This window comes from Elephas maximus, chromosome 3, assembly GCF_024166365.1.
Source record: "Elephas maximus indicus isolate mEleMax1 chromosome 3, mEleMax1 primary haplotype, whole genome shotgun sequence".
Classification (NCBI taxonomy): Eukaryota; Metazoa; Chordata; class Mammalia; order Proboscidea; family Elephantidae; genus Elephas; species Elephas maximus.
The window spans coordinates 62,012,408-62,033,378 of record NC_064821.1 but is presented as its reverse complement, the minus strand read 5'-3'; the positions used below and the strand labels follow the sequence as shown (position 1 = coordinate 62,033,378).

General features: G+C 40.7%; 1 protein-coding gene across 3 annotated transcripts in view; it reads left to right on the top strand.

Moving 5' to 3' along the window:
• The first annotated feature begins 2,987 nt into the window (after positions 1-2,987).
• The window catches only part of USP48 (ubiquitin specific peptidase 48), a 111,165-nt gene continuing 93,181 nt past the window's right edge, over positions 2,988-20,971 (top strand). For all 3 annotated transcript variants that reach the window (XM_049878190.1, XM_049878189.1, XM_049878191.1), the window contains exon 1: positions 2,988-3,318. In XM_049878190.1, coding sequence (XP_049734147.1) covers positions 3,185-3,318 — 134 coding nt within the window. In that variant the 5' untranslated portion in view covers positions 2,988-3,184. The remainder of the gene's footprint in view (positions 3,319-20,971) is intronic.

The following is a 20,971-nucleotide window of genomic DNA, read 5'->3' as shown; positions in this document are numbered from 1 at the left end:
TTCAAATCATTATATTCCCTCAATAAAACTCTACTTTTGCTTTCAATAGACTCAGAGACTTTACCCTTTTACAAGACCCTATGTATAACAGACCAAATGTTGCTTGGTCCTGTGCCATCCTTAAAATAGTGGGTAAGTTTGAGTTCACTGTTGCAGCCACTGTGTTATTCCATCGTATTGAGGGTCTTCCTCTTTTTCACTAATGCTCTACCAAATATGATGTCCTTCTCCAGGGACTGGTTCCTCCTGATAACATGTCCAAAGTACCTGAGACAAAGTTTTGCCATCCTTGCTTCTAAGTAGCATTCTGGCTGTACTTGGTCAAAGACAGATTTTTTCATTTTTCTGGCAGTCCATGGTATATTCGATATTCTTCACCAACAACATAATTTGAATGTGTCATTTCTTCTTTGGTCTTCCTTTTTTTTCATCCCGTTTTCTCATGCATATGAGGCGACTGAAAAGATCATGGCTTGGATTAGGTGCACCTTAGTCATCAAAGTGACATCTTTGCTTTTTAACACTTTAAAGAGGCCTTTTGCAGTAGATTTGTAAAATTTGGAAGCCATCAACACACACATGGTATTTAAAGTCACAGGAAAAGATGAAATCACCCAAGGAGCAAATGCAGATACAGAATGAGGTCCAAGGACTGAACCTTAGGTCACTCAAGTTACAGGCTGGAGAGGTGAGAAAGGACAGCTAAGGTCACCAAAAAGGAATGACCAGTGAATAATGGGAAAACCAGGACAGTGTGATGTTCTGAAAGTTAACAGACACAGGGACTGATTAACTGGGTCCACTGCTGCTGATAGGTCAAGTAAGATAGTATGTGAGCTTACCATTGGAGTTAACAATGTGTTGGCCATTGTCATTTTCACAGAAGTGATTTTGGGAGGTGATGGAAGTGACAGCCTCATTTGGGAATGGGCTCAAGAGGGAATAGGAAGAGAGGAATTAGAGAAGAGTATAGACTACTCTTTCTAAGAGTTTTGCTATAAACGGTAGCAGAAAAATGGGGCAATAGCTGGAGGAGAGTATAGAGGTCAAAAGTTTTTTTTTTTTTTTTTAACTTGGGAGAAATTACAGCATATTTGTATGGCTGATGAAAATGATCTAGTAGGGATTGAAAAATTTATGATACCAGAGCAATACATCTCTCAAGATTCAGACTACTGCCTGCTATTCTATCATGGATATCCCTTATGCACCTGAAATGCAATATATTCAGAATTGAAATTATCATCTCCCTTCTAAGCCTGTCCCTCTTTCTGTAGTTTCTACCTCACTTGGTAGCAATTCTATTCATTTAATTATCCAAGTTAGAAAGCTGGGCATATAGCAGTGACACCACAGTGAATAACATTCACAATTTCATCATGCGCCAGGTGCAGCAATGGATGACACTGGGAAATGTGGCACTGAGGAAGGGGCTATGACTCAGAGTTGAAGGTTAAAGAACATAAAGGTGAACAAGCATTGGTCAGGTCAACATTATCAAGTTCCAACAATTCTCCGTTTCTCTCAAGGTTGCGCTCTGCCTCCATACCTATTACACTGTCACAGTTCAGGCCTTTGCTGTCCTTGGCCTGTATCACTGCAATAGTGTTGTAAGAGGTTTCTCTGGCTCTAGCCTTGGCCCAGACTGAAAAAACTAAACAAAATGCAAATTTCCCTTTTATCTCTCACCAGCTTTAAACTTTCCAGTTGCTTGTATTTATACAAGGTCTTGAGCTGCCTCTCAAGCCTTCTTTTTCATCTCTCTCTGCCTCCCAATAGATAACCATTTGCTGTGGCCCTCACACATCAAAGGATCTCTCTCTTCTGTGTGTTTGCTCCTTGTGACTCTGTCTAGAATGGTGACTTGCTTCTATCCTGGCAAAGTTACACTCATCTTTCAAGGGTGGGCTTAGGGATTACTGCTGCTGGGAAGCCTTTTCCCAAGTACTCCAAACCTCTCCCCCCGGGCTGGGATGGGGACCATACTTTTTGTTTTACTCCCCCTCCCTGCTAATGGCAGAGACCTCACCTTGTTTTCAACGTGCCTTCAGTGAATGTTTGTCTAATTAATAGCATACGGAAGCATCCAGTCCAAGGTTACCCAACTGGAAAGCAGCTGAGTCTGAAGTTCTTATGTAGTAAAGGCTGCAGGGCTCTCATTCAAATGTAAAGACTTCAATACCCTCACTCTGTAAGTTCCCTTTATAGCTTGCAAAACATTCTTCATAAGGCTACTCTTTACATCCTGGGGCGGGAATTGCAGAAAGGAAATGCTGTTAAACCCGGGAGATTGAGATGGAAGTTGGAAATCATCATATAGCGTTAACAGTCGTGAGGAAGGAGAGCCACTACCAAGTTTGACCCTACAGCAGGGTAGACCCGACCCCAACCCTCCCATAACCAGGGCCACAACGAGCTCAACACTTTGAAGACTACAAATCCCAGCATGCCTTGCATTCAGCGAGCGTCCGAACACAATGCATGCCGGGACACGTAGTCCCTTACTAACTCAGGAAAAGCCCCTGACGTCAGGAGGGCTCGGTAAAGGGGTGGGAACCGCTCCAAGCTACAGTTAAATCTTTCCCCAACGAGCCAATCCTAGTTTTCTTGGTGACCCGGTTTTTGCCCTAAACAGTCCCCATCCCGAATTCCAGGCGGACCCGTGGTGTACGTTGAGTAGCCTTTCGCGTGAATTTTTCACGGTTAAAGGGGTAATATCGGAGACCAAAAATAGGCAGCCTTCTGCCCTCGAGGCGCGGAACGGTTAGAGAGGACAGTGGTGCGCTACCCAGGACAAAAACAAACCCAGCAGCGCCGGTGAAGACGTGGCAAAGGTTCTTCGGATCCCACTTCCCCTTCCCCGCCCTTCGGGGCGTGTGAGTCGCAGAGGCTACTGGGAACGCGCATGCGCCTACCCCGGCGGCCGGGGTTGGGGGTACACTTCTAACGTCCACGGGCGCGGGGGTTGTCGGGTGTCGGCGGCGGCGCTTTGCGGCTGGTCGTGAGGGTAGGGCGCGGGCGGGCGCGGCGGCAGTGGCGCGCACAGGTGATTGACTGGCCGGCCGGCTGGCTGAGGGAGCGCCTGGTTCTCATCCGTGGCAGGTGGCGGCGCCCATCTGGGCGGTGGCGGCGGCGCAGGCAGCGGAGGAGGCCGGCCTCTGGAGGCGCTCCCCGGGCCGAGGCCATGGCTCCGCGTCTGCAGTTGGAAAAGGCGGCCTGGCGCTGGGCGGAGACGGTGCGGCCCGAGGAGGTGTCGCAGGAGCATATCGAGACCGCCTACCGCATCTGGCTGGAGCCCTGCATCCGCGGCGTGTGCAGGTGAGGCTCTCGCACCGGGCCTCGAGGCCCCTTCACGCACGGGCTTGGAAAGCCAGGCCAGGGACGAGGCGAAGGGAAGGAAGGCGGAGGCCCGTTGCGTGCACTGGGGCGGTGTGTAGAGGAGCGAGGTGGAGGTTTCTCCTTTTCCGCCGTCTGCGCGTCCTGGGAAACGCAGCCTTCCCGGACTCTCTGCGTGGTGGTGATGTTGGCGGGAGCCTTTTAGCAAGGTTCTGGGTTCTCATCTAGAAGATGGCGGTGGAGATGGTTGAAGGCAGCAATCGAGAGCTTAGCAAACGTTGATGGTTAGTGTATCTGACTAGGGCTTGGCTTTTTCTTTTGTAAAAAGGCAGCTTTTTCGACGTGCGTTTCATCATAGCGTATCTAGTATTAGTGTTGACGCTAAAGGCGTGATCACCTTAGTATTTATTTATTTATTTTTGGATAGGACGGCTTTAGAAAAAGACATGGTATTCTCCATCCAGCTAGTGTTTTTTTTTTTTTTACCCTTTTTTTGTCATTTTGACTCGACACCACACTGCTGAGTACTAAGTTTGAGCTGTGTAAGCGCTGCCCTTCACTTTTGCGTAGCCTTTGAAGCTTGCCTTTCCTTAACTCTCTGTTTTAGATTTAATCCTTCGGCTTTGTTTCTGTTTCCTTCCTTTTTCTCGCCTTTTAACGCGGGAACTATAGTTTTTGTTCTGGAATGTTGTCGAATTGGCTTGGCCAAGCCGGACATGCTTTATGGAGTTTTTAAATTCCGCAGGGGGATCTAGAAGGAATGGAAGGTATGGTCTCTGGCTTTTGAGCTTAAAGTCTGGTTTGGAACGTGAAACAAGTTAGGAGGCTTCCATAAGGCAAACGGGTAATTCCAAACTCTGAGCGTCTGACTCACGAGGGGGGCAAATCTGACTCCAACAGTAAGTGTTGGAATGACAGTAGAATTTATCAAGGCTCAGTCAGTATTTCAGCACACACACGTTCTAGGGTAACCAAAATATTTAAAATGTTTGGTTGTAATAGTTCTGATCTTAATGGAAGTGAAGGAGGAGGAGAAATTGGCTGAGATTACTCTAAAGGGATTTTTAAGTTGTGATTGCAAGGTTTATATTCAAGCAGTTTTTTTTTTTAGCAGCTTTATTGAGATATAATTCATATACCGTAGATTCATCCATCTGAAGTGTACAATTCAGTGTTTTCGTTTGTTTGTTAGTATATAGGGTTGTGCAGCTATCACTACAATCTCATTTTATAACATTTTGGTCCCCCCCTTAAAAGAAACCTTTTAACCATTAGATTAGCTCTTCCCACCCAACCGTAAGCAACCTCTAACCTATTTTTTCTAAATTTGCCTATCCTAGACATTGAATAAATGGAATCATACAATATGTGGACTTTGGTGATTGACTTCTTTGCCTGGGCGTAATGTTTTGAGGGTTCATCCTTATTGTAGCATGTATCAGTTGTTCGTTCCTTTTTACGGCCAAATATTCCATTGTATGTGTATATTACGTTTTATATATTCGCTCGTCAGTTGATGGATATTTGGGTTGTATCCACTTCTTGACTGTTATAAATAGTGCTGCTATTAACACTTGTGTACAAACTTTTGTTTAGATGTATGTTTTCATTTCTCTTGGGTGTATACCTAGGAGTGGAGTTGCTGTGGTAACTCATGCTTAACATTTTAAATAACTACTGTTTTCCAAAGGGAGGGCGCCATGTGCATACCCATGAGCAGTGAAATTAGAGGGTTCCAATTTCTCCACATTGTTACACTGGTTGCTGTTTTGATTATAACCATCCTGAGTCTGTGTGAGGAAACCCTGGTGGTGTAGTGGTTAAGTGCCGCAGCTGCTAACCAAAAGGTCGCCAGTTTGAATCCACCAGAGGCTCCTTGGAAACTGTATGGGGCAGTTCTACTCTGTCCTGTAGGGTCACTGTGAGTCGAAATTAACTCTACCGCAACGGATTTGGTTTCGCAGTTCGAATCTAAGAGCTGCTTCCTGGAAACCTTATGGGGCAGTTCTATTCTTGTCTTATAGAGTCGCTATGAATCAGAATCAACTCAATGGCAACGAGTGTGGGTTTTTTAGTCTGTGTGAAGTGACATTTCATTGTCGTTTTGCTTTAATTTCCCTCGTGACTAGTAATGTTGAGCATCTTTTCATGTGCCATTTGTATATCTTCTTTGGAGAATTGTCTATTAAAATTTTTGTCCATTTTAAAACTGGGTTTTTTGTCTTATTGAATTGTAAGGGTTCTTTTTATGTCTTGGATACAAGTACCTTATCAGATACATGATTTGCAAACATTTTTTTCCTAGTCTTTGGTTGTCTTTTCACTTTTCTTGATGGTATTGTTTACAGCTTTTTTTCATTGTGATGTAGTGCAATTTACCTACTTTTGTTGCTTGTGCTTTTGGTGTTGAAAGAAACCACGCCTAACGCAAGATGCAAGCAGTTTTTACTCCCGTATCGAGAAAGATCCTTTTTCCACTCATTTTCTATCCTTTTTAATCATGTTTTCTCTTTTTTTTTCTTCATGGCTGTAGGGTCACTATGAGTTGGAATTGACTCAACAGCGTTGGGTTTTATAAGTTTTTTGGGGGAGTTGCTAGGCGGCATAAATGAGGTGCCTCGCAAGGTGGGTCTAATCATCTGCTTCTGAAAGGCCATAGCCTCGAAAACCCTTTGGGGCAGTTCTACATCTTACACATGGGGTCGCCCTGACGCAGAATCAATTCTACAGCAACACTAACAAGTTTACCGGACTATACTTAATGTATGTTATGTACTACACGCCGTAGTATGGAAAGGAAATTCATTTTAAACAAGCTTATCAGACTACCTTCACATTTATTTTCTTTTTCTGTCGTGGTAAAATACATACGAAACATTTGCCATTTCAACCATCTTTACATGTACGGTTCGATGACATTAATTACATTTACCATGATGTGCAGCCATCACCAAATTTTCCACTGCCCGTAACAAACTCTACCCTTTATGCAATACCTCTCCTCTTTGCCTCCTACCTGCCCCTGGTAACCACTAATAAACTTTGATTTGTTCTAGATAGTTCATATAAGTGGGATCATATGATATTTGCCTTTATGTGTCTGACTTATTTCACTCGGCATGTTTTCAGGGTTCATCCGTGGCATAACATTTATCATAACTTCATTTCTCTTTATGGTTGGGTAATTTTGCATTGTATAGATATACCACATTTTGTTTATCCATTTGTATGTTGATGGACACTGGGGTTATTCACCTTCTGGCTATTGTGAATAATGCTGCAGTGAACATTGGTGTACAAGTATCTCTTTTGAGTCCTTTCAGTTCTTTTGTGTATATACCCAGGAGTGAATTGATTTTTTTATAGTAATTCTGGAGAACCTGGTGGCATAGTGGTTAAGTGGTACGGCTGCTAACCAAAGGGTTGGCAGTTGGAATCCGCCAACCGCTCCTTGGAAACTCTAGGGGGTAGTTCTGCTCTGTCCTCTAGGGTCGCTTTGAGTCATAATCGACTCGATGGCACTGGGTTTGGTTTGGATTTTTTATAGTAATTCTGGTGGAAACCCTGGTGGTGTAGTGGTTAAGAGCTGGGCTGCTAACCAAAAGGTCAGCAGCTTGAATCTACCAGGCACTCCCTGGAAGCCCTGTGGGGTAGTTCTACTCTGCTCTGTAGGGTTGTTATGAGTCGAAATTGACTCCACGGTAACAGGTTTGGCTTTTTTTAGTTTATAGTAATTCTGGAGCCCTGGTGGCACAGTGGTTAAGAGCCTGGCTGCTAATCAAAATGTTGACAGTTCGAATCCACCAGCTGCTTCTTGGAAACCGTTAAGTGCAGTTCTGCTATGTCCTATAGGGTTGCTGTGAGTCGGAACTGACTCGATGGCAACGGGTTTTTGTTTGTTTGGTTTTTTTAATAGTGATTCTGTGTTTAATTTACTGTTTATTGCCTTGGCTGCACCATTTTACTATCCTACCAACATTGGGTGGGCGTTCCAATTTCTCTACATCCTTGCCAACACTTAGGGTTTTCCCTTTTCTGATAATAGCCATCCTAGTGGGAGTGAGGTGGTATCTCATTGTGGTTTTGATTTGCATTTCCCTAATGACTGATGAGATTAAGCATCTTTTCATGTGCTTATTAGCATTTGTATGTCTTTTGTGAAAAGTCTATTCCAGTCCTTTACCCACTTTTTGACTGAGTTGTCTTTTTTGTTGTTCAGTTATAGGGATTCTTTATGTACTCCGTGTATCAAACCCTTTTCGGATATAAGATTCTCCAATATTTTCTCCCATTCTGTAGGTTATCTCTTTACTTTGTTGCTAAAGTTTTTTGATACATAAGAGTTTTAAAATTTTGACGAAGTCCAATTTATCTATTTATCTTTTGTTGTTGTGCTTTTGGTATCATATCTAAGGTTCCATTGTTGAAAACTAGGCCCCTAAATTTTGTTCTAAGAGTTGTTATGGTTTTAGTTTTGGGTTAATTTTCATATGTGGTATGAGGTATGAATACAGCTTCCTTCTTTTGCATGTGGAAATCCAATCGTCCCGGCACCATTTATTGAAGAGACTATTTTTCCCCCTTGAATGGACTTCAGCACCCTTGTCAGAATCAATTGTCCGTAGATGTATGGATTCATTTCTGAACTTTCATTTCTATGCCATTGGCCTATACGTCTGTCCTTATAGCAGTAACAGACTTATTTTGATTACTTTATAGTATATTTTGAAATCAGGAAGCGTGACTCCTACTGCTTTGTTCTTTTTTAAGATTGCTTTGGCTATTCAGGGTACTCCTTGCGATTCTATAGAAATTTGAGGGTTGGCCTTTTCATTTCTGCAAAGAAGGCTGTTGGAATTCCGCCCCCCCTCCTCTTTTTTAAGGCTGTTGGAATTTTGATGGGGATTGCGTTCAATTTATAGATTGCTTTGGGTAGTTTTGACATCTTAATATTAAATCTTCCAATCCATGGATGTGGAATGTTTTTCTATTTATTTAGATCTTTAATTTCTTTCAGAAATGTTTTATAGTTTTCAATGTACACGTTTTTTATCTCCCTGGTAAAATTTATTGCTAGGCATTTCTTTTAGATGCTATTGTAAGTGGATTCGTTTTCTTAATTTCCTTTTCAGTCAGATTGCTCATTGCTGGTCCTTAGAAACCCAGCTGATTTTTGTGTGTGGCCTTGTACCCTGCCACTTGCTGAATTCATTTATTAACTCTAGTAGCTTTCCAGTGGATTCTTTGGGATTTTCTATATATAGGATCATGTCATTTGCAGATAGAGATACTTTTACTTCTTCCTTCCCGGTTTGGAGGCAGTATGTTTTCCTTGTAGCTTTTGTATCTCATACATTCTCTCATGTGCGTGCTAATTTGGGAAGTATAGATACGGTAAAATGAACTATAGTTATATTAGGTTTCTTAGGAGCCGGAGCTCACTGCCGACTTAATGAACTGACTTAATGAAGTCATGTCAAATAAAAGCTACCATCCAGAGAATACAGATGGTAATATTTTAACGTTCCTTTTGATTTTTTATACAGTACTTAACGTAAAAACAAAAGGTCATCATGTTACATGTACATTACCAAAATCCGTTGTCACGTAGTCGATTCTAACTCATAGTGACCCTATAGGACAGAGTAGAACTGCCCCATAGGGTTTCCAAGGCCGTAATCTTTGTGGAAGCAGACTGCCACATCTTTCTCCCATGGAGCAACTGGTGGGTTCGAACCACTGACCTTTCAGTTAGCAGCTGAGTTCTTAACCACTGTTGCACCACCAGGGAGGGCTTCTTATATGTGCATTAGTTTTTTTTTTTTTTTTTACTTAATATTAAGAACGTGTTCCCAAGACGTTAACATAGCTTGCAAAAATAATTTCTGATCATTGCATAATATTCCATCTTACATACTGCAGAGTATTTAGCCATGTTCTTGTTGGGCATTTGCTCTGCCTGCCTTCCTCTTCTTCCTTTTTTTCCCCCCTTCATCTCCTTTTGTTTGTTTATTTTTGTTAAGCTCTATTAAGTGTTAGGATCATTCTTGTAAATAAACATCATCTTCTCTGGTTATTTCCTTAGGAAAAAAAATTGTGAAACTGGCGTGAACATTTTTAAGGCTTCTGGTACAGTTTGCCATTCCCATATTTGCTCCCACCAGCAGTGTATAGTATATGAACATTCCTGTCTCTCTGTATCCTTTCATCATTGAGTATTAATTTTTAAAAATCTTTGTCAATTCCATAGGTGAATGATGGACTCTTTTGATTACCAGTGAAGTTGGAAGATAGTTTTTCAAGTGCTACACCAGCGTTTACCAAATGATGTAAAGCTTGAGAAACATTCCAAATCCTCCTTATTAGAGAACTAAACATTCCAAATCCTCCTTATTAGAGAACTAAGAAGTCCCACTGTGAGGGGGAAAAATAGTTTTTAGTTATATATATATATATATATTTTTTAAATGTTTAATCATTAAATAAGCTTGTTGAGACAGGGAACGATGTTTTGACTTGCCAGTTAGCATGTCCCAACATTTTTCCTTTAAGACAGATTTGAGAGGTATCCTTTAGAAAGTAGGTTTATAGTATTACCAAGGAGGCTCACTTTTTAAATCCATTTTGCTTGGCTAGTCCCACTTTCCTTAGTAGAAGAAGTCTGAATTCCAGGCCATCTGATTTAATACACTAATTTTAAGAGTATCGGGTACATCGGTAATTTTTATGTCACAGCTTTTGAATTGCAATTTAGTGAGGCCTTACTTTTGAGATATTCTTATTTCACTTTTGCTAGGTGGCAGAGCCGCAAAGATTGATTGGATTCATAAGCTGAAAAATAATTAATTATTATTATTTTTAACATCCAATACACTGTTTAAAGGATTGGAACATTTTAGGAAGGCTTCCATCTGTGACGTTGAACATAAGTTTGGTGTTGAGTTTTGTTGACTTTGTCTTATCAGTGGCTTCGCAAACCTTTTTGCCCAAGACTTCTCCATATATGGCAGAAGAATCCTAGAAGAGTGGGGGCATAAGTGTTGCTGTTATGGGCCGTCGTCGAGTCGACTTCGACTCTTAGCGACCCTGTGTGCAACAGATTGAAACACTGCCCAGTCCTGCGCCATCCTCACAATCCTTACTGTGTTTGAGCCCATTGTTGCAGGTACTATCTTATTGAGGGTCTGCCTCTTTTTCACTGACCCTCTACTTCACCAAGCATGATGTCCTTTTCCAGGGACTGGTCCCTCCTGATAACATGTCCAAAGTACTTGAGATGAAGTCTTGTCACCCTTGCTTCTAAGGAACATTCTGCCTGTACTTCTTCAAAGACAGATTTGTTCGTTCTTCTGGCAGTCTGTGGTATATTCTGTATCCTTTGCCAACATCATAATTCAAAGACACCAATTCTTATTTGGCCTTCCTTATTCATTGTCCAGCTTTCGCATGCATGTGAGGCAATTGAAAATACCATGGCTTGGGGCAGGCACACCTTAGCTCTCAAAGGGGTATCTTTGCTTTTTAGCACTTTTAACAGATTTGTCCAGTGCAGTATGTGATGTACTGCTGCAACTGCTTTTGAATTATCTTCAGCAAAATATTACCTGCAGGTGGTATTAATGATATTGTTCCATAATTTCTGCATTCTCTTGAATCACCTTTCTCTGGAATGGGCACAAATATGGATCTCTTTCAGTGGGTCACCCAGGTAGCTGTCTTCCAAATTTCTCGGCATAGATGAGTGAGCACTTCCAGTGTTGCATCCGTTTGTTGAAATGAGGGCATGAGTGTTAAGTGATCTATTTGTGTTTTTTTTTTTTTTTGCTTATTACTTGCATGCACGTGCCATTTCTGAGACTGATACAGTAATTCCATGAGGGAGAATTAAAGTTTTCAGCAGATCATCTCTAGAATTTAGAGTATCTTGTTTCTCCTTTATTTTCAGAGTGTTTCAGAAAAACGTGCTTTAGTAACTAAGTGAACAAGTTTACTTCTTCAATGAAAATTTAAAATAAAGCTTTATTTGCTGAATAGCTAATACAGTCATGGTTTAAGTATGAAAAATGATTTTTAAAAGGTATAGATTGAAACATCCCATTCCCACATTCGTCCGTCCCTATTATCCCATTCTTTCACATGCTTTGTAAGAAATAGCTCTTACTACTTTGTTTATTCTTACAGTGTTTCCTTATGCAAATATAAGCAAATGCAACATATTTTCCTAAAATTCCTTTCCCCTAGCCTCCCCTTTCTTACACAGATGAAGGTCTGTATAGTACCTGTACTGTTCTATAGCTGGAGACACTTCCATATCAGTGCCTAAGAGCTTCCTGCTTTGTTTTTGTTTTAAGCAATCCAAGCTTTAGACAAACCCCCAAAAACCAAACTGTTGCCATTAAGTTGATTCTGACTCATAGCGACCCTATAGGACAGAGTAGAACTGCCCCATAGAGTTTCCAAGGAGTGTCTGGTGGATTTGAACCGCCAGCCTTCTGGTTAGCAGCCATAGTACTTAACCAGTACATCACCAGGGTTTGCAGGCTTTAGACAAGCAACGTAAAATTACATCTTGTGAAATGACCAATTCACTGTTTTTTTAAAACATGGTTACACCTATGTAACTATGTAACTACTACCCCAATCAAAATAAAGAACATTTTCGTCAACCCAGAAAGTTCTTCATACCTTCTGCCATTTAGTTCTCGTCCCCCTATAGTTATTCTCTGTTCCGATGAATGTACTCTTAAAGCAGTTAGTCTTTTGTGTTTGGATTCTTTTGGTCAATGTAATGTTTTTGAGATTCATCTCTGTGGTGTGTATTTGTGTATGTGTGTGTGTTTTTGGCTAAGTAGTATTCTTTCATATGAATTTATAATAATTTGTCTATTCCCCTGTTGATGGACATTTGGGCCATTTAATTTTGACTATTGTAAGTAAAACCTGCTGTAAGTTTTCATGTACAAGCCTCTCTTGGGTATTTGTATTCATTTCTTTTGGGTCCTCATTCTTAAGAGTAGTTACATTGTATACTGTTGTATGGATTTACCATGGTTTGTTTAACTACCAGTCTTGTTTCTTTTGCCTTTACTTACGATGCTTCAGTAAATAGCATTCATTTTAAGCTGTTTTCATTTGTGCAGGCGTGTCTGTAGGATAAATACCTGTGTGGGATTCCAGGGCCCAAGAGTAAATGCAGTAGTAATTTTGATAGGTATTGGAAATTGTCTTCCTTAGAGATCATTCCGTTTTTTAGCCTCATCAGCAATGTGTGAGAGGCTGCCTGTTTCTCCATGGCCTTGTCAGACTTTCTAAAGTTTTGCCAATCTGATGAGCAAAACAGGATGAATCAGTCAGGACAGGCTAGGTTATGCTGCAGGAACAAATAAACCCCAAATCTCAGTGGCTTAAAACAAGTATTTATTTCTTGTTCAAGCTACATGAAGAGTGTTGTGCGTGTGTGCCTGTGTAGGGGGAGGCTGGCACATTGTGGTCACTTGAGTACTCAGGTTGTTACAGCAGCCACCGATTGAAATAGTTTCTCTGGATGGTTTCAGTGCCAGCAGGTAAATGCTTGACTTGGAAGTATGCCTATCATTTCGGCTCTCAACTCTGGCCAAAACTTGTATCATGGTCCCACCCATCCAGATTGTGTCTGGGAGAGAGAAATACTTGGTTAACTGCACTGTTGATTACCATACAAGGTGTCTCAGTCTAGTTTTATTTTACATTCCTCCTAATTTCAAAGATTGAACATCTTTTCATGCTTAAGGGCCATTTGTGTTTCTCTAAATGCCTGTTGAGTCATTTATCCATTTTTATATGAAGTTATTAGTCTACTCAATTTGAAATCATGATTGTGGCAGGAGGGAAGGGACCTTCTTTAGGGGTCTGGAGTGGTGTGCTCTATGGCAAACTTTAAAACTACGGGACTATTGGGATGTATGTATTCTGTTCTATGACAGGACTTATTGAAATTGTATTAATAGTTAGTTTGCTTTTTGAAATTTTTCTTTTTAATGTGCCCTGGGAGATGCAAAACTTTGGATGAAAGTGCCTATTTTTAGCACTGCCAAATGTTTCAGAGCGGCATGAATCTTAGAGATAATGAAAGAGATAAAAAGATGGGCCTATGTTCAAAAATCTTTTGGTGAAAGAAGAATTGCTCAATATAGCTTTCAGTCTTCAAGTTGTTTCTCAAAGAAAAAGAACAGCTGTAGGGCCAGTAAACATGCCTCTGCGTATTACGGTAGCTGATAACTGCATGTTGTGAAAGATGCTTAACCAACACCCTGATGCTTTGTCCTGTTTGCTGCATGCTTACTTCCTCTCAGATCAGTTTGGTCAGAAGTCAAAATTTCAAATTGAAACCAGGCTCTTAGGTGAGTGAATAATTTGTTAATTTCCAGATCTGAGTATTCTCCAAGCATTTGTTACTAGTGATTGCCATCCTTCCTCAAAAGATACACAAGATTTTAAGTGAAACCATTTGCATAAAAACCTGATTTCTTCTCTTTCCTCACTCCCCTCAAAAATGACCCGTTATAAATACTGTTGATTTGAACTCTGTAGCATGCCTTATATCTAACCCCCACCTCTACTACCATCTTCTTATATTTCAGATTCTCATTTCTCATTTCTTTTATTATAACAGCATCCTCTCAGATCCTTCCTATTTGTCTTTCATATTACTATTAGAACATCCCCCCCCCCCCATGGGAGAAGAACCAGGATTTATAATTTGAAAAGCTCTTCCTGTTTAAAAACAAACTTGAAACTTGTCTTATTAAAAATGGGAAGAGCTTCTAAAAATGCCATTCATTGAAAAAGCAAAACTTGTAGACTCTTCAGGTTATTCTAATAAGCCATTTTGGTTAAGAAACATAATTAGAAGATCTTTCTGAAATGCAAATCAGAATACTATTCTACTTAAAACAGTTTATAGTGACTCTGTGTTTTGCTTACTGAATCAAGTCCAAGGTCTTATCATCATATTTGAGGGCTTCCTTGATAGGGTGGCTATGAGTTGGAATCTGCTTGAGGGCAGTGGGTTTAGTGGGTTTTTTTTTTTGGTGATCTCATCTGGCCACTGCCTTCTCTGCAGCCTCGTTGGCCTTCCCAGCTTCCCCACCCCAAAGCCTCCAGTTGTGCTGAACAGCATGCTCACAGACATCTTTAGCATGGCGTGTAAGCCTTCGTTGATTTTGCACCAGCTTGCCTCTCTAGTCTTCTCTCTCCATATGCTGTCCTTTGCCTGGAATGCTCTTTAGTTCCCCTGTGAGTCCTTGGAGGCGGCCAGCTCGGCAACATTTTCTCCCCTTAAGTGAGCTTTCTTCTGCAGCATTCTGTACTTCATGCTGCCACAACGCTTATTGTCTGGTTGTCCTTTCACCTGTCGCCTCATCAGCTGTGAACCCTTCTTTGATGCCTGGGACTTTGTCTTTTATCTTGGTATCCCCAGGTCCTGTAATTCTTACCTGGGCATCTCCATGTTTGAGATAACATGTGAACCTGTAAAGTATAGTTGCTTTTATAAGGTGATAGTTTCGGTTATACAAAATGACATTGTTTCTTTTATTCATGTCAATATGATATATCTGGTGAAAGGCTGAGGCTGCTGAAATTTATTGATGGTGGTTTGAAATTGTCTTGTGAAGCAGCACTCTGAGCGTAAATAACCCAGACTGGTCTTTCCAGTCCCAGGGCCCTTACTCAGGGCCGCTTCCATTCTGGATTTCATCTTCTGCTCTCATTGAGAAAGTAGGGCGACCTTCCTGCCACACTCAAGTGTTTTATGAATGTAAATTTCCAAGGGGAAAGTAAGAACAAAAAATTGTTAGAAAATATCAGTGGTCACCTACCCAGTTCCCATTGTTTTACAAGTAGTTTTTTTGTTTTTTTATGTTTGTCTGTCCCCTCCCTCCGTGGATATATGCTTGATTTTCTTACTTTTAAGCATCAATACCTAAAGTTTTTAAAAATTAAATGATACTTGGAGTTCAAACAATACAGAGCATTTGAAGCAAAAGTTTGCTCACATTTCAGAGGAAACCTGTTGGTTCTTATTGTTGTTTTTCCCGTGAAATGAATTGACCTCAAATTGTAAATGAATTGGTTACCTAAACATTTTCTGTAGAACCAGTGATCAGTTTCTCAGCTCATCTAATAAAACCTGACCTCATAATGCAATATTTCACTTTATATTTATGAACTTTGTGAAAAAGAATACTGTTTTGAAAAAGGTGAAATAACAAATCAGATATAGAGCATTTGTTTTTGAATAGTATTTGAGAATGTATAAATCCTTTTTCTTTTTCCTTCTCTGTTCAGCTTCCCCCTTTCTCCTGAGCGAAATCATGGCAATGTTTTGCTGCTTTTCAGCCAGCGCATAGTTATCCTGAGGAGCCTGGGAATGTCGGCTCAGGTCACCAAATTTTTGGAAAGGGGTTAAAAGTTAGGTAATAACCTGCCGTGGCACCCCCACCCCCCAGCTGTCAAAGGAAGGAAGCCCTCTGAATTTTTCCCCTTTACCTCTTGACATCAAAGGGATCAGCTTGTCTGTGGCTGTGAAGTAATATAGTAAAAAAAAAAAACGACAAGAAGATCTTAGTTGGAAGGAACTGGTGGGGAAGGGAATACACAAATTCCTTTAACGGGCCTACCTAAGCCTGAACCACCAGCTGCCATGGAATCGATTCTGACTCATGGCGACCGGGTGTGTGTCAGAGGAGAACTGTACTCCACAGGGTGTTCAGCGGCAGGTTTTTCAGAAGTCAATTGCCAGGCCTTCTGAGACACCTCTGGGTCGGCTTGAACCTCCAGCCTTCCCATTGGCAGCTGAGCGAGTTTACCGTTTGCACCACCCGCGGTCTCCAGCTAATTTTGAGCAACTGTGATTCTGACAGAGTGGTGACATTTGGAATTACAGAGTATTTGAAGTTTTGGAGGACAGTTCACACAATAAATAATTATTGAAACCAATTCATTAATATTTGGTTGACTTGTTCAGTTTAGTTTGGGTTAAGTTAGGTTTTCTTACATTTTGTTGTAATAAGTTGGACTATTTATAAGTTATGACTAAATATACATTTACAAATCCAGTATAGAGATTCCGAAGGGAACCAGACTGGTTGACTTTGGCAGAATACTTAACCTGCTTTTTTGTAGCAAAACCTTACTCGTTTGCCGTACTGTGGTGGCTTGCGTGTTGCTGTGATGCTGCCACTGGTATTTCAAACGGTGGACAGGTTTCCATGGAGCTTCTAAAATAAGACAAGCTAGGAAGAAGGACCTGATGATCTACTTCTTTAAAAAAAATTGACCAGTAAAGACCTAATGAATAACAGCAGAACAACACCAACCACTAATGTGAAAGATGAAGAAATTGAAGGTTTTTTCCAACTTCTGCAGTCTGAAATTGATCAAAAATGCAATCAAGATGCATTCATAATTACTGGTGATTGGAATGCGAAAGTTGGAAATAAAGGAAGAGGATTGGTAGTTGGAAAATATGACCTTGATAGAAATGACGCCGGAGATTCCGTGGTAGAATTTTGCAAGGCCAGTGATTTACTCATTACAAATAATTGTTCAACAACGTAAACAGCGACCATACATGTAGACCTCACCAAATGGAAAGCACAGGAATCATATCAACTCCATCTGTGGAAGGAGATGATGGAGAAGTTACATATCATCTATCAGAACAAGGCCAGGGGCCGACCGCAGGACAGACCATCAATTGCTTATATGCAAGTTCAAGTTGAAGCTGAAGAAAATTAAAACAAGTTCATGAGAGCCAAAATAGGACCTTGAGTATATTCCACCTGAATTTAGAGACCATTTCAAGAACAGTTTTGACACATTGAACACTAATGACTGAAAACCAGACCAAAAAAATGTTGTGGAAGGACATCATACATGAATAAAGCAACAGGTCATTAAAAAAAACAGAAAAGGAAAAAAAAACCAAAAACCAGGAAAGAAAGAAAAGACCAAAACAAATGTCAGAAGAGAATCTGAAACTTACTCTCGAACATAGAGTAGCTAAAGTGAATGTAAGAAATGATGAAGTAGAAGAGCTGAACAGAAGATTTCAAAGGGTGGCCCAAGAAGGCAAAGTATTATAATGAAATGTGCAAAGACCTGGAATTAGAAAACAAAAAGGGAAGAACATGCTTGGTGTTTTTCAGGCTGAAAGAACTGAAGGAAAAATTCAAGTCTTAAGTTGCAGTATTGAAGGATTCAGTGGGCAAAATATTGAATGACTCAGGAAGCATCAAAAGAAGATGGGGGGATGAGAGGGTGGAGGGGGTTAGAAGCTGGTGAAATGGATACGAAAAGAGAGAGTAGAGGGAGAGAGCGGGCTCTGGGAGTGTATAGCAAGGTGTATTTGGATTTTTGTGTGAGAGACTGACTTGATTTGTAAACTTTCACTTAAAGCACGATAAAAATTGTTTAAAAAAAAAATAGATGGGAATACACAGTCACTGTACCAAAAAGAAATAGCTGATGTTCAGCCATTTGAGGAGGTAGCATATGATCAAGATCCAGTGGTATTGAAGGAAGAAGTCAAGCTGCACTGGAGGCATTGGCAAAAAAGCAAGGCTCCTGGAATTGATGGAATACCAATTGAGATGTTTCAGCAAATGGATGCAACTCTGAAAGTGCTCACTCATCTATGCCAGGACATTTTAGAAGACAGCTACCTGGCTAACCACCTGGGAGAGATCCATGTTCGTGCTCATTCCAAAGACAGGTGATCCAAGAGAATGTGGAAATTATTGAACAATATCATTAATATCACACTCAAGCAAAATTTTACCGAAGATCGTTCAAAAGCAGTTGCAGCAGTATTTCGACAGGCAACTGCCAGAAATTTAAGCTGGATTCAGAAGAAGACATGGAGAAGGGATATGGTTGCTATCAGATGGATGTTGGCTGAAAGCAGAGAATACCAGAAAGATGTTTATCTGTGTCTTATTGACTATGCAAAGGTATTCAACTGTGTGGATAATAACAAATTATGGATAACATTGCAAAAAATGGGAATTCCAGAACACTTAATTGTGCTCATGAGAAACCTGTGCATAGACGAAGAGGCAGTCGTTTGAACAGAACAAAGGAATACTGCCTGCTTTAAAATCAGGTAAGGTTGTATCCTTTCACCATACTTATTCAGTTTGCATGCTGAGCAGATAATCTGAGAAGCTGGACAACATGAAGAATGGGACATTAGGATTGGAGGAAGACTCATTAACATAGCCTTCGATATGCAGATGACACAACCTTGCTTGCTGAAAGTGAAGAGGACTTGAAGCACTTACTGATGAAGATCTAAGTAAGTGTACAGCCTTCAGTATGGATTACATCTCAACATAAAGAAAACAAATCCTCACAACTGGACCAATAAGCAACATAATAAATGGAGAAAAGATTGAAGTTGTCAAGGATTTAGTTTTATTTGGATTGAAAGTCAGCACCGATGGAAGCAGCAATCAAGAAATCAAATGATGTATTGCATTGGGCAGATGAGCTGCAAAAGACCTCTTCAAAGTGTTGAAAAGCAAAGATGTCACTTTGAGCACTGAGGTGTACCTGACCCAAGCCATGGCATTTTCAGTTGCCTCGTATGCACGCGAAAGCTGGACAGTGGATAAGGAAGACCAAAGAAGAATTGATGCCTTTAAATTATGGTGTTGGTGAAGAATATTGAGTATACCATGGACTGCCGGAAGAACGAACATATCTATCTCGCAAGAAGTACAGACAGAATGCTCCTTAGAAGCGAGGATGGGAAGACTTCATCTCAGGTACTTTGGACATATTATCAGCAGGGACCAGTCATGCTTGGCAAAGTAGATGGTATTGTTTCGTTCTCTTGTACATAGGATTGCTGTGAGTTGGAGCGGACTGGACTGCACCCAACAACAACACAAGGTAAAACCTTGAGCACTGGAACAAACTCTTAGTTTGAGATCTGTGCAACCAGATTAAGAATTGCCCACAACATCCCTGTCTTAGTTGCTGCTGTACCACAGATACCACAAGTGGGTGGCTTTTAAAGAAGAGACATTTATTTTTTTACAGTCTTGGGGCTAAAAGTCTAAATTAGGTCTCAGTCTTGTTGATTTTTTCTTTCTCGGCAGCCCTAGGAATTCCGTGGTTCTCTGCAGTATTCACATGGCACATGTCCTAAAAACGCAGCATGCATGTACATGTGTCTAGTATGCCTGTGTCTATGCTGCTTTTTATATAACTCCGAAGGTTGGGTTTAGGATCCACCCTACGCTGGTATGGCCTCAGCTAATTGATAATATTACATTAGATTGCATTATGGAAGATGATTACATTATATTAGATTATATCCACAGGTATACAGGTTAAGATTTCAATACATAATTTTGAGGGGACATAGTTTAATCCATAGCTATCCCCAAACAATCAATGATGCCTGGTATAGCCCATTAATCAAGAAAAATGTGTAGGTAGTAGGGTTTTTAGTAGGGTAACCAGAAGATACAGTACAGTCTCTGGGCCAGTTCTCATTGGCTAAGAGCCAAGTGCTTAAGGGATGAGGGGGAAAGACTGTATTAACAGTTTTTTGGGATTAATGGTTTTATGTATGTTTGTTTTTTATTAAATGTTTTAGATAACTTTTAAATAAGTGCTGATTTTTAAATGATAGCTTGAAACAGGGCATTCCTGCAATAAATAGGTAATTTGACACCCCCATAATACTAATGTATGACACAATTCCAGTATTTTATCTCAGAGCTCTGAGTTAACTGTAGGAGGGATGAGTGTGTATATATACTTAAAAAAAGCCCTTTGCCATCAAGTGAATTCCGAATCATAGCGACCCTATAGGACAGAGTAGAACTGCCCCATAGAGTTTCCAAGGAGCAGCTGGTGGAGTTGAACTGCCTGCCAGCCTTTTGGTTAGCAGCCTGAGCTCTTAACCGCTGCACCACCAGGGCCCCGTACGTACATTTTACTACCTATGATTTACCATAAAAATATAAAGAATCTTGCAAATTTGATGATTTAGTAACCCCGGAATTGATGACAACTGAAAACTAAGGTGAATATGGTTCGAGGCCTTGTTTTCCTTATATAAATATTTACGGCTACAAATTCCCCCCCTAAGCACTGATTTAGCCACAGTGACTTACCTATTCCCTTCTTGCCCACCTAACCTAATCAGTTCCTAAGTTCCTCCATTGCCATTGGCACTGAATTGGTTTAGCACCTCATCTTCCACTAGGAAAACTGTTATTTCTCAACCTTGTTCAACTTTGGTCCACCCTTTATACTGCTGCCAAGGTGTCTCTGGCCTAACATTGCAGCTTAGCCTATCTGCCTCTGAAGAGAACCTGATTTTTTAGCTCCTTAAATTTGAAATAGCCTATGAAGTTTTCATGTTTTGGGTTGGGGCTGCTTTGCAGCAGCTCTTCCTCACAGGAACTGAGGAACAGTTTGTTGACTCCAGAAGGCCTAGAGGTAGGGGCATTTAGGTAATTCCAATGAGTCACACTGGCTAGGGCGTTTACATATTAAACAGAAATGTTTTTCCATGCAAACGTTTGTTCCCTGTTTCTTATTTCTGAAACACTCAGGGCCCTGGATCTGTCTTTTG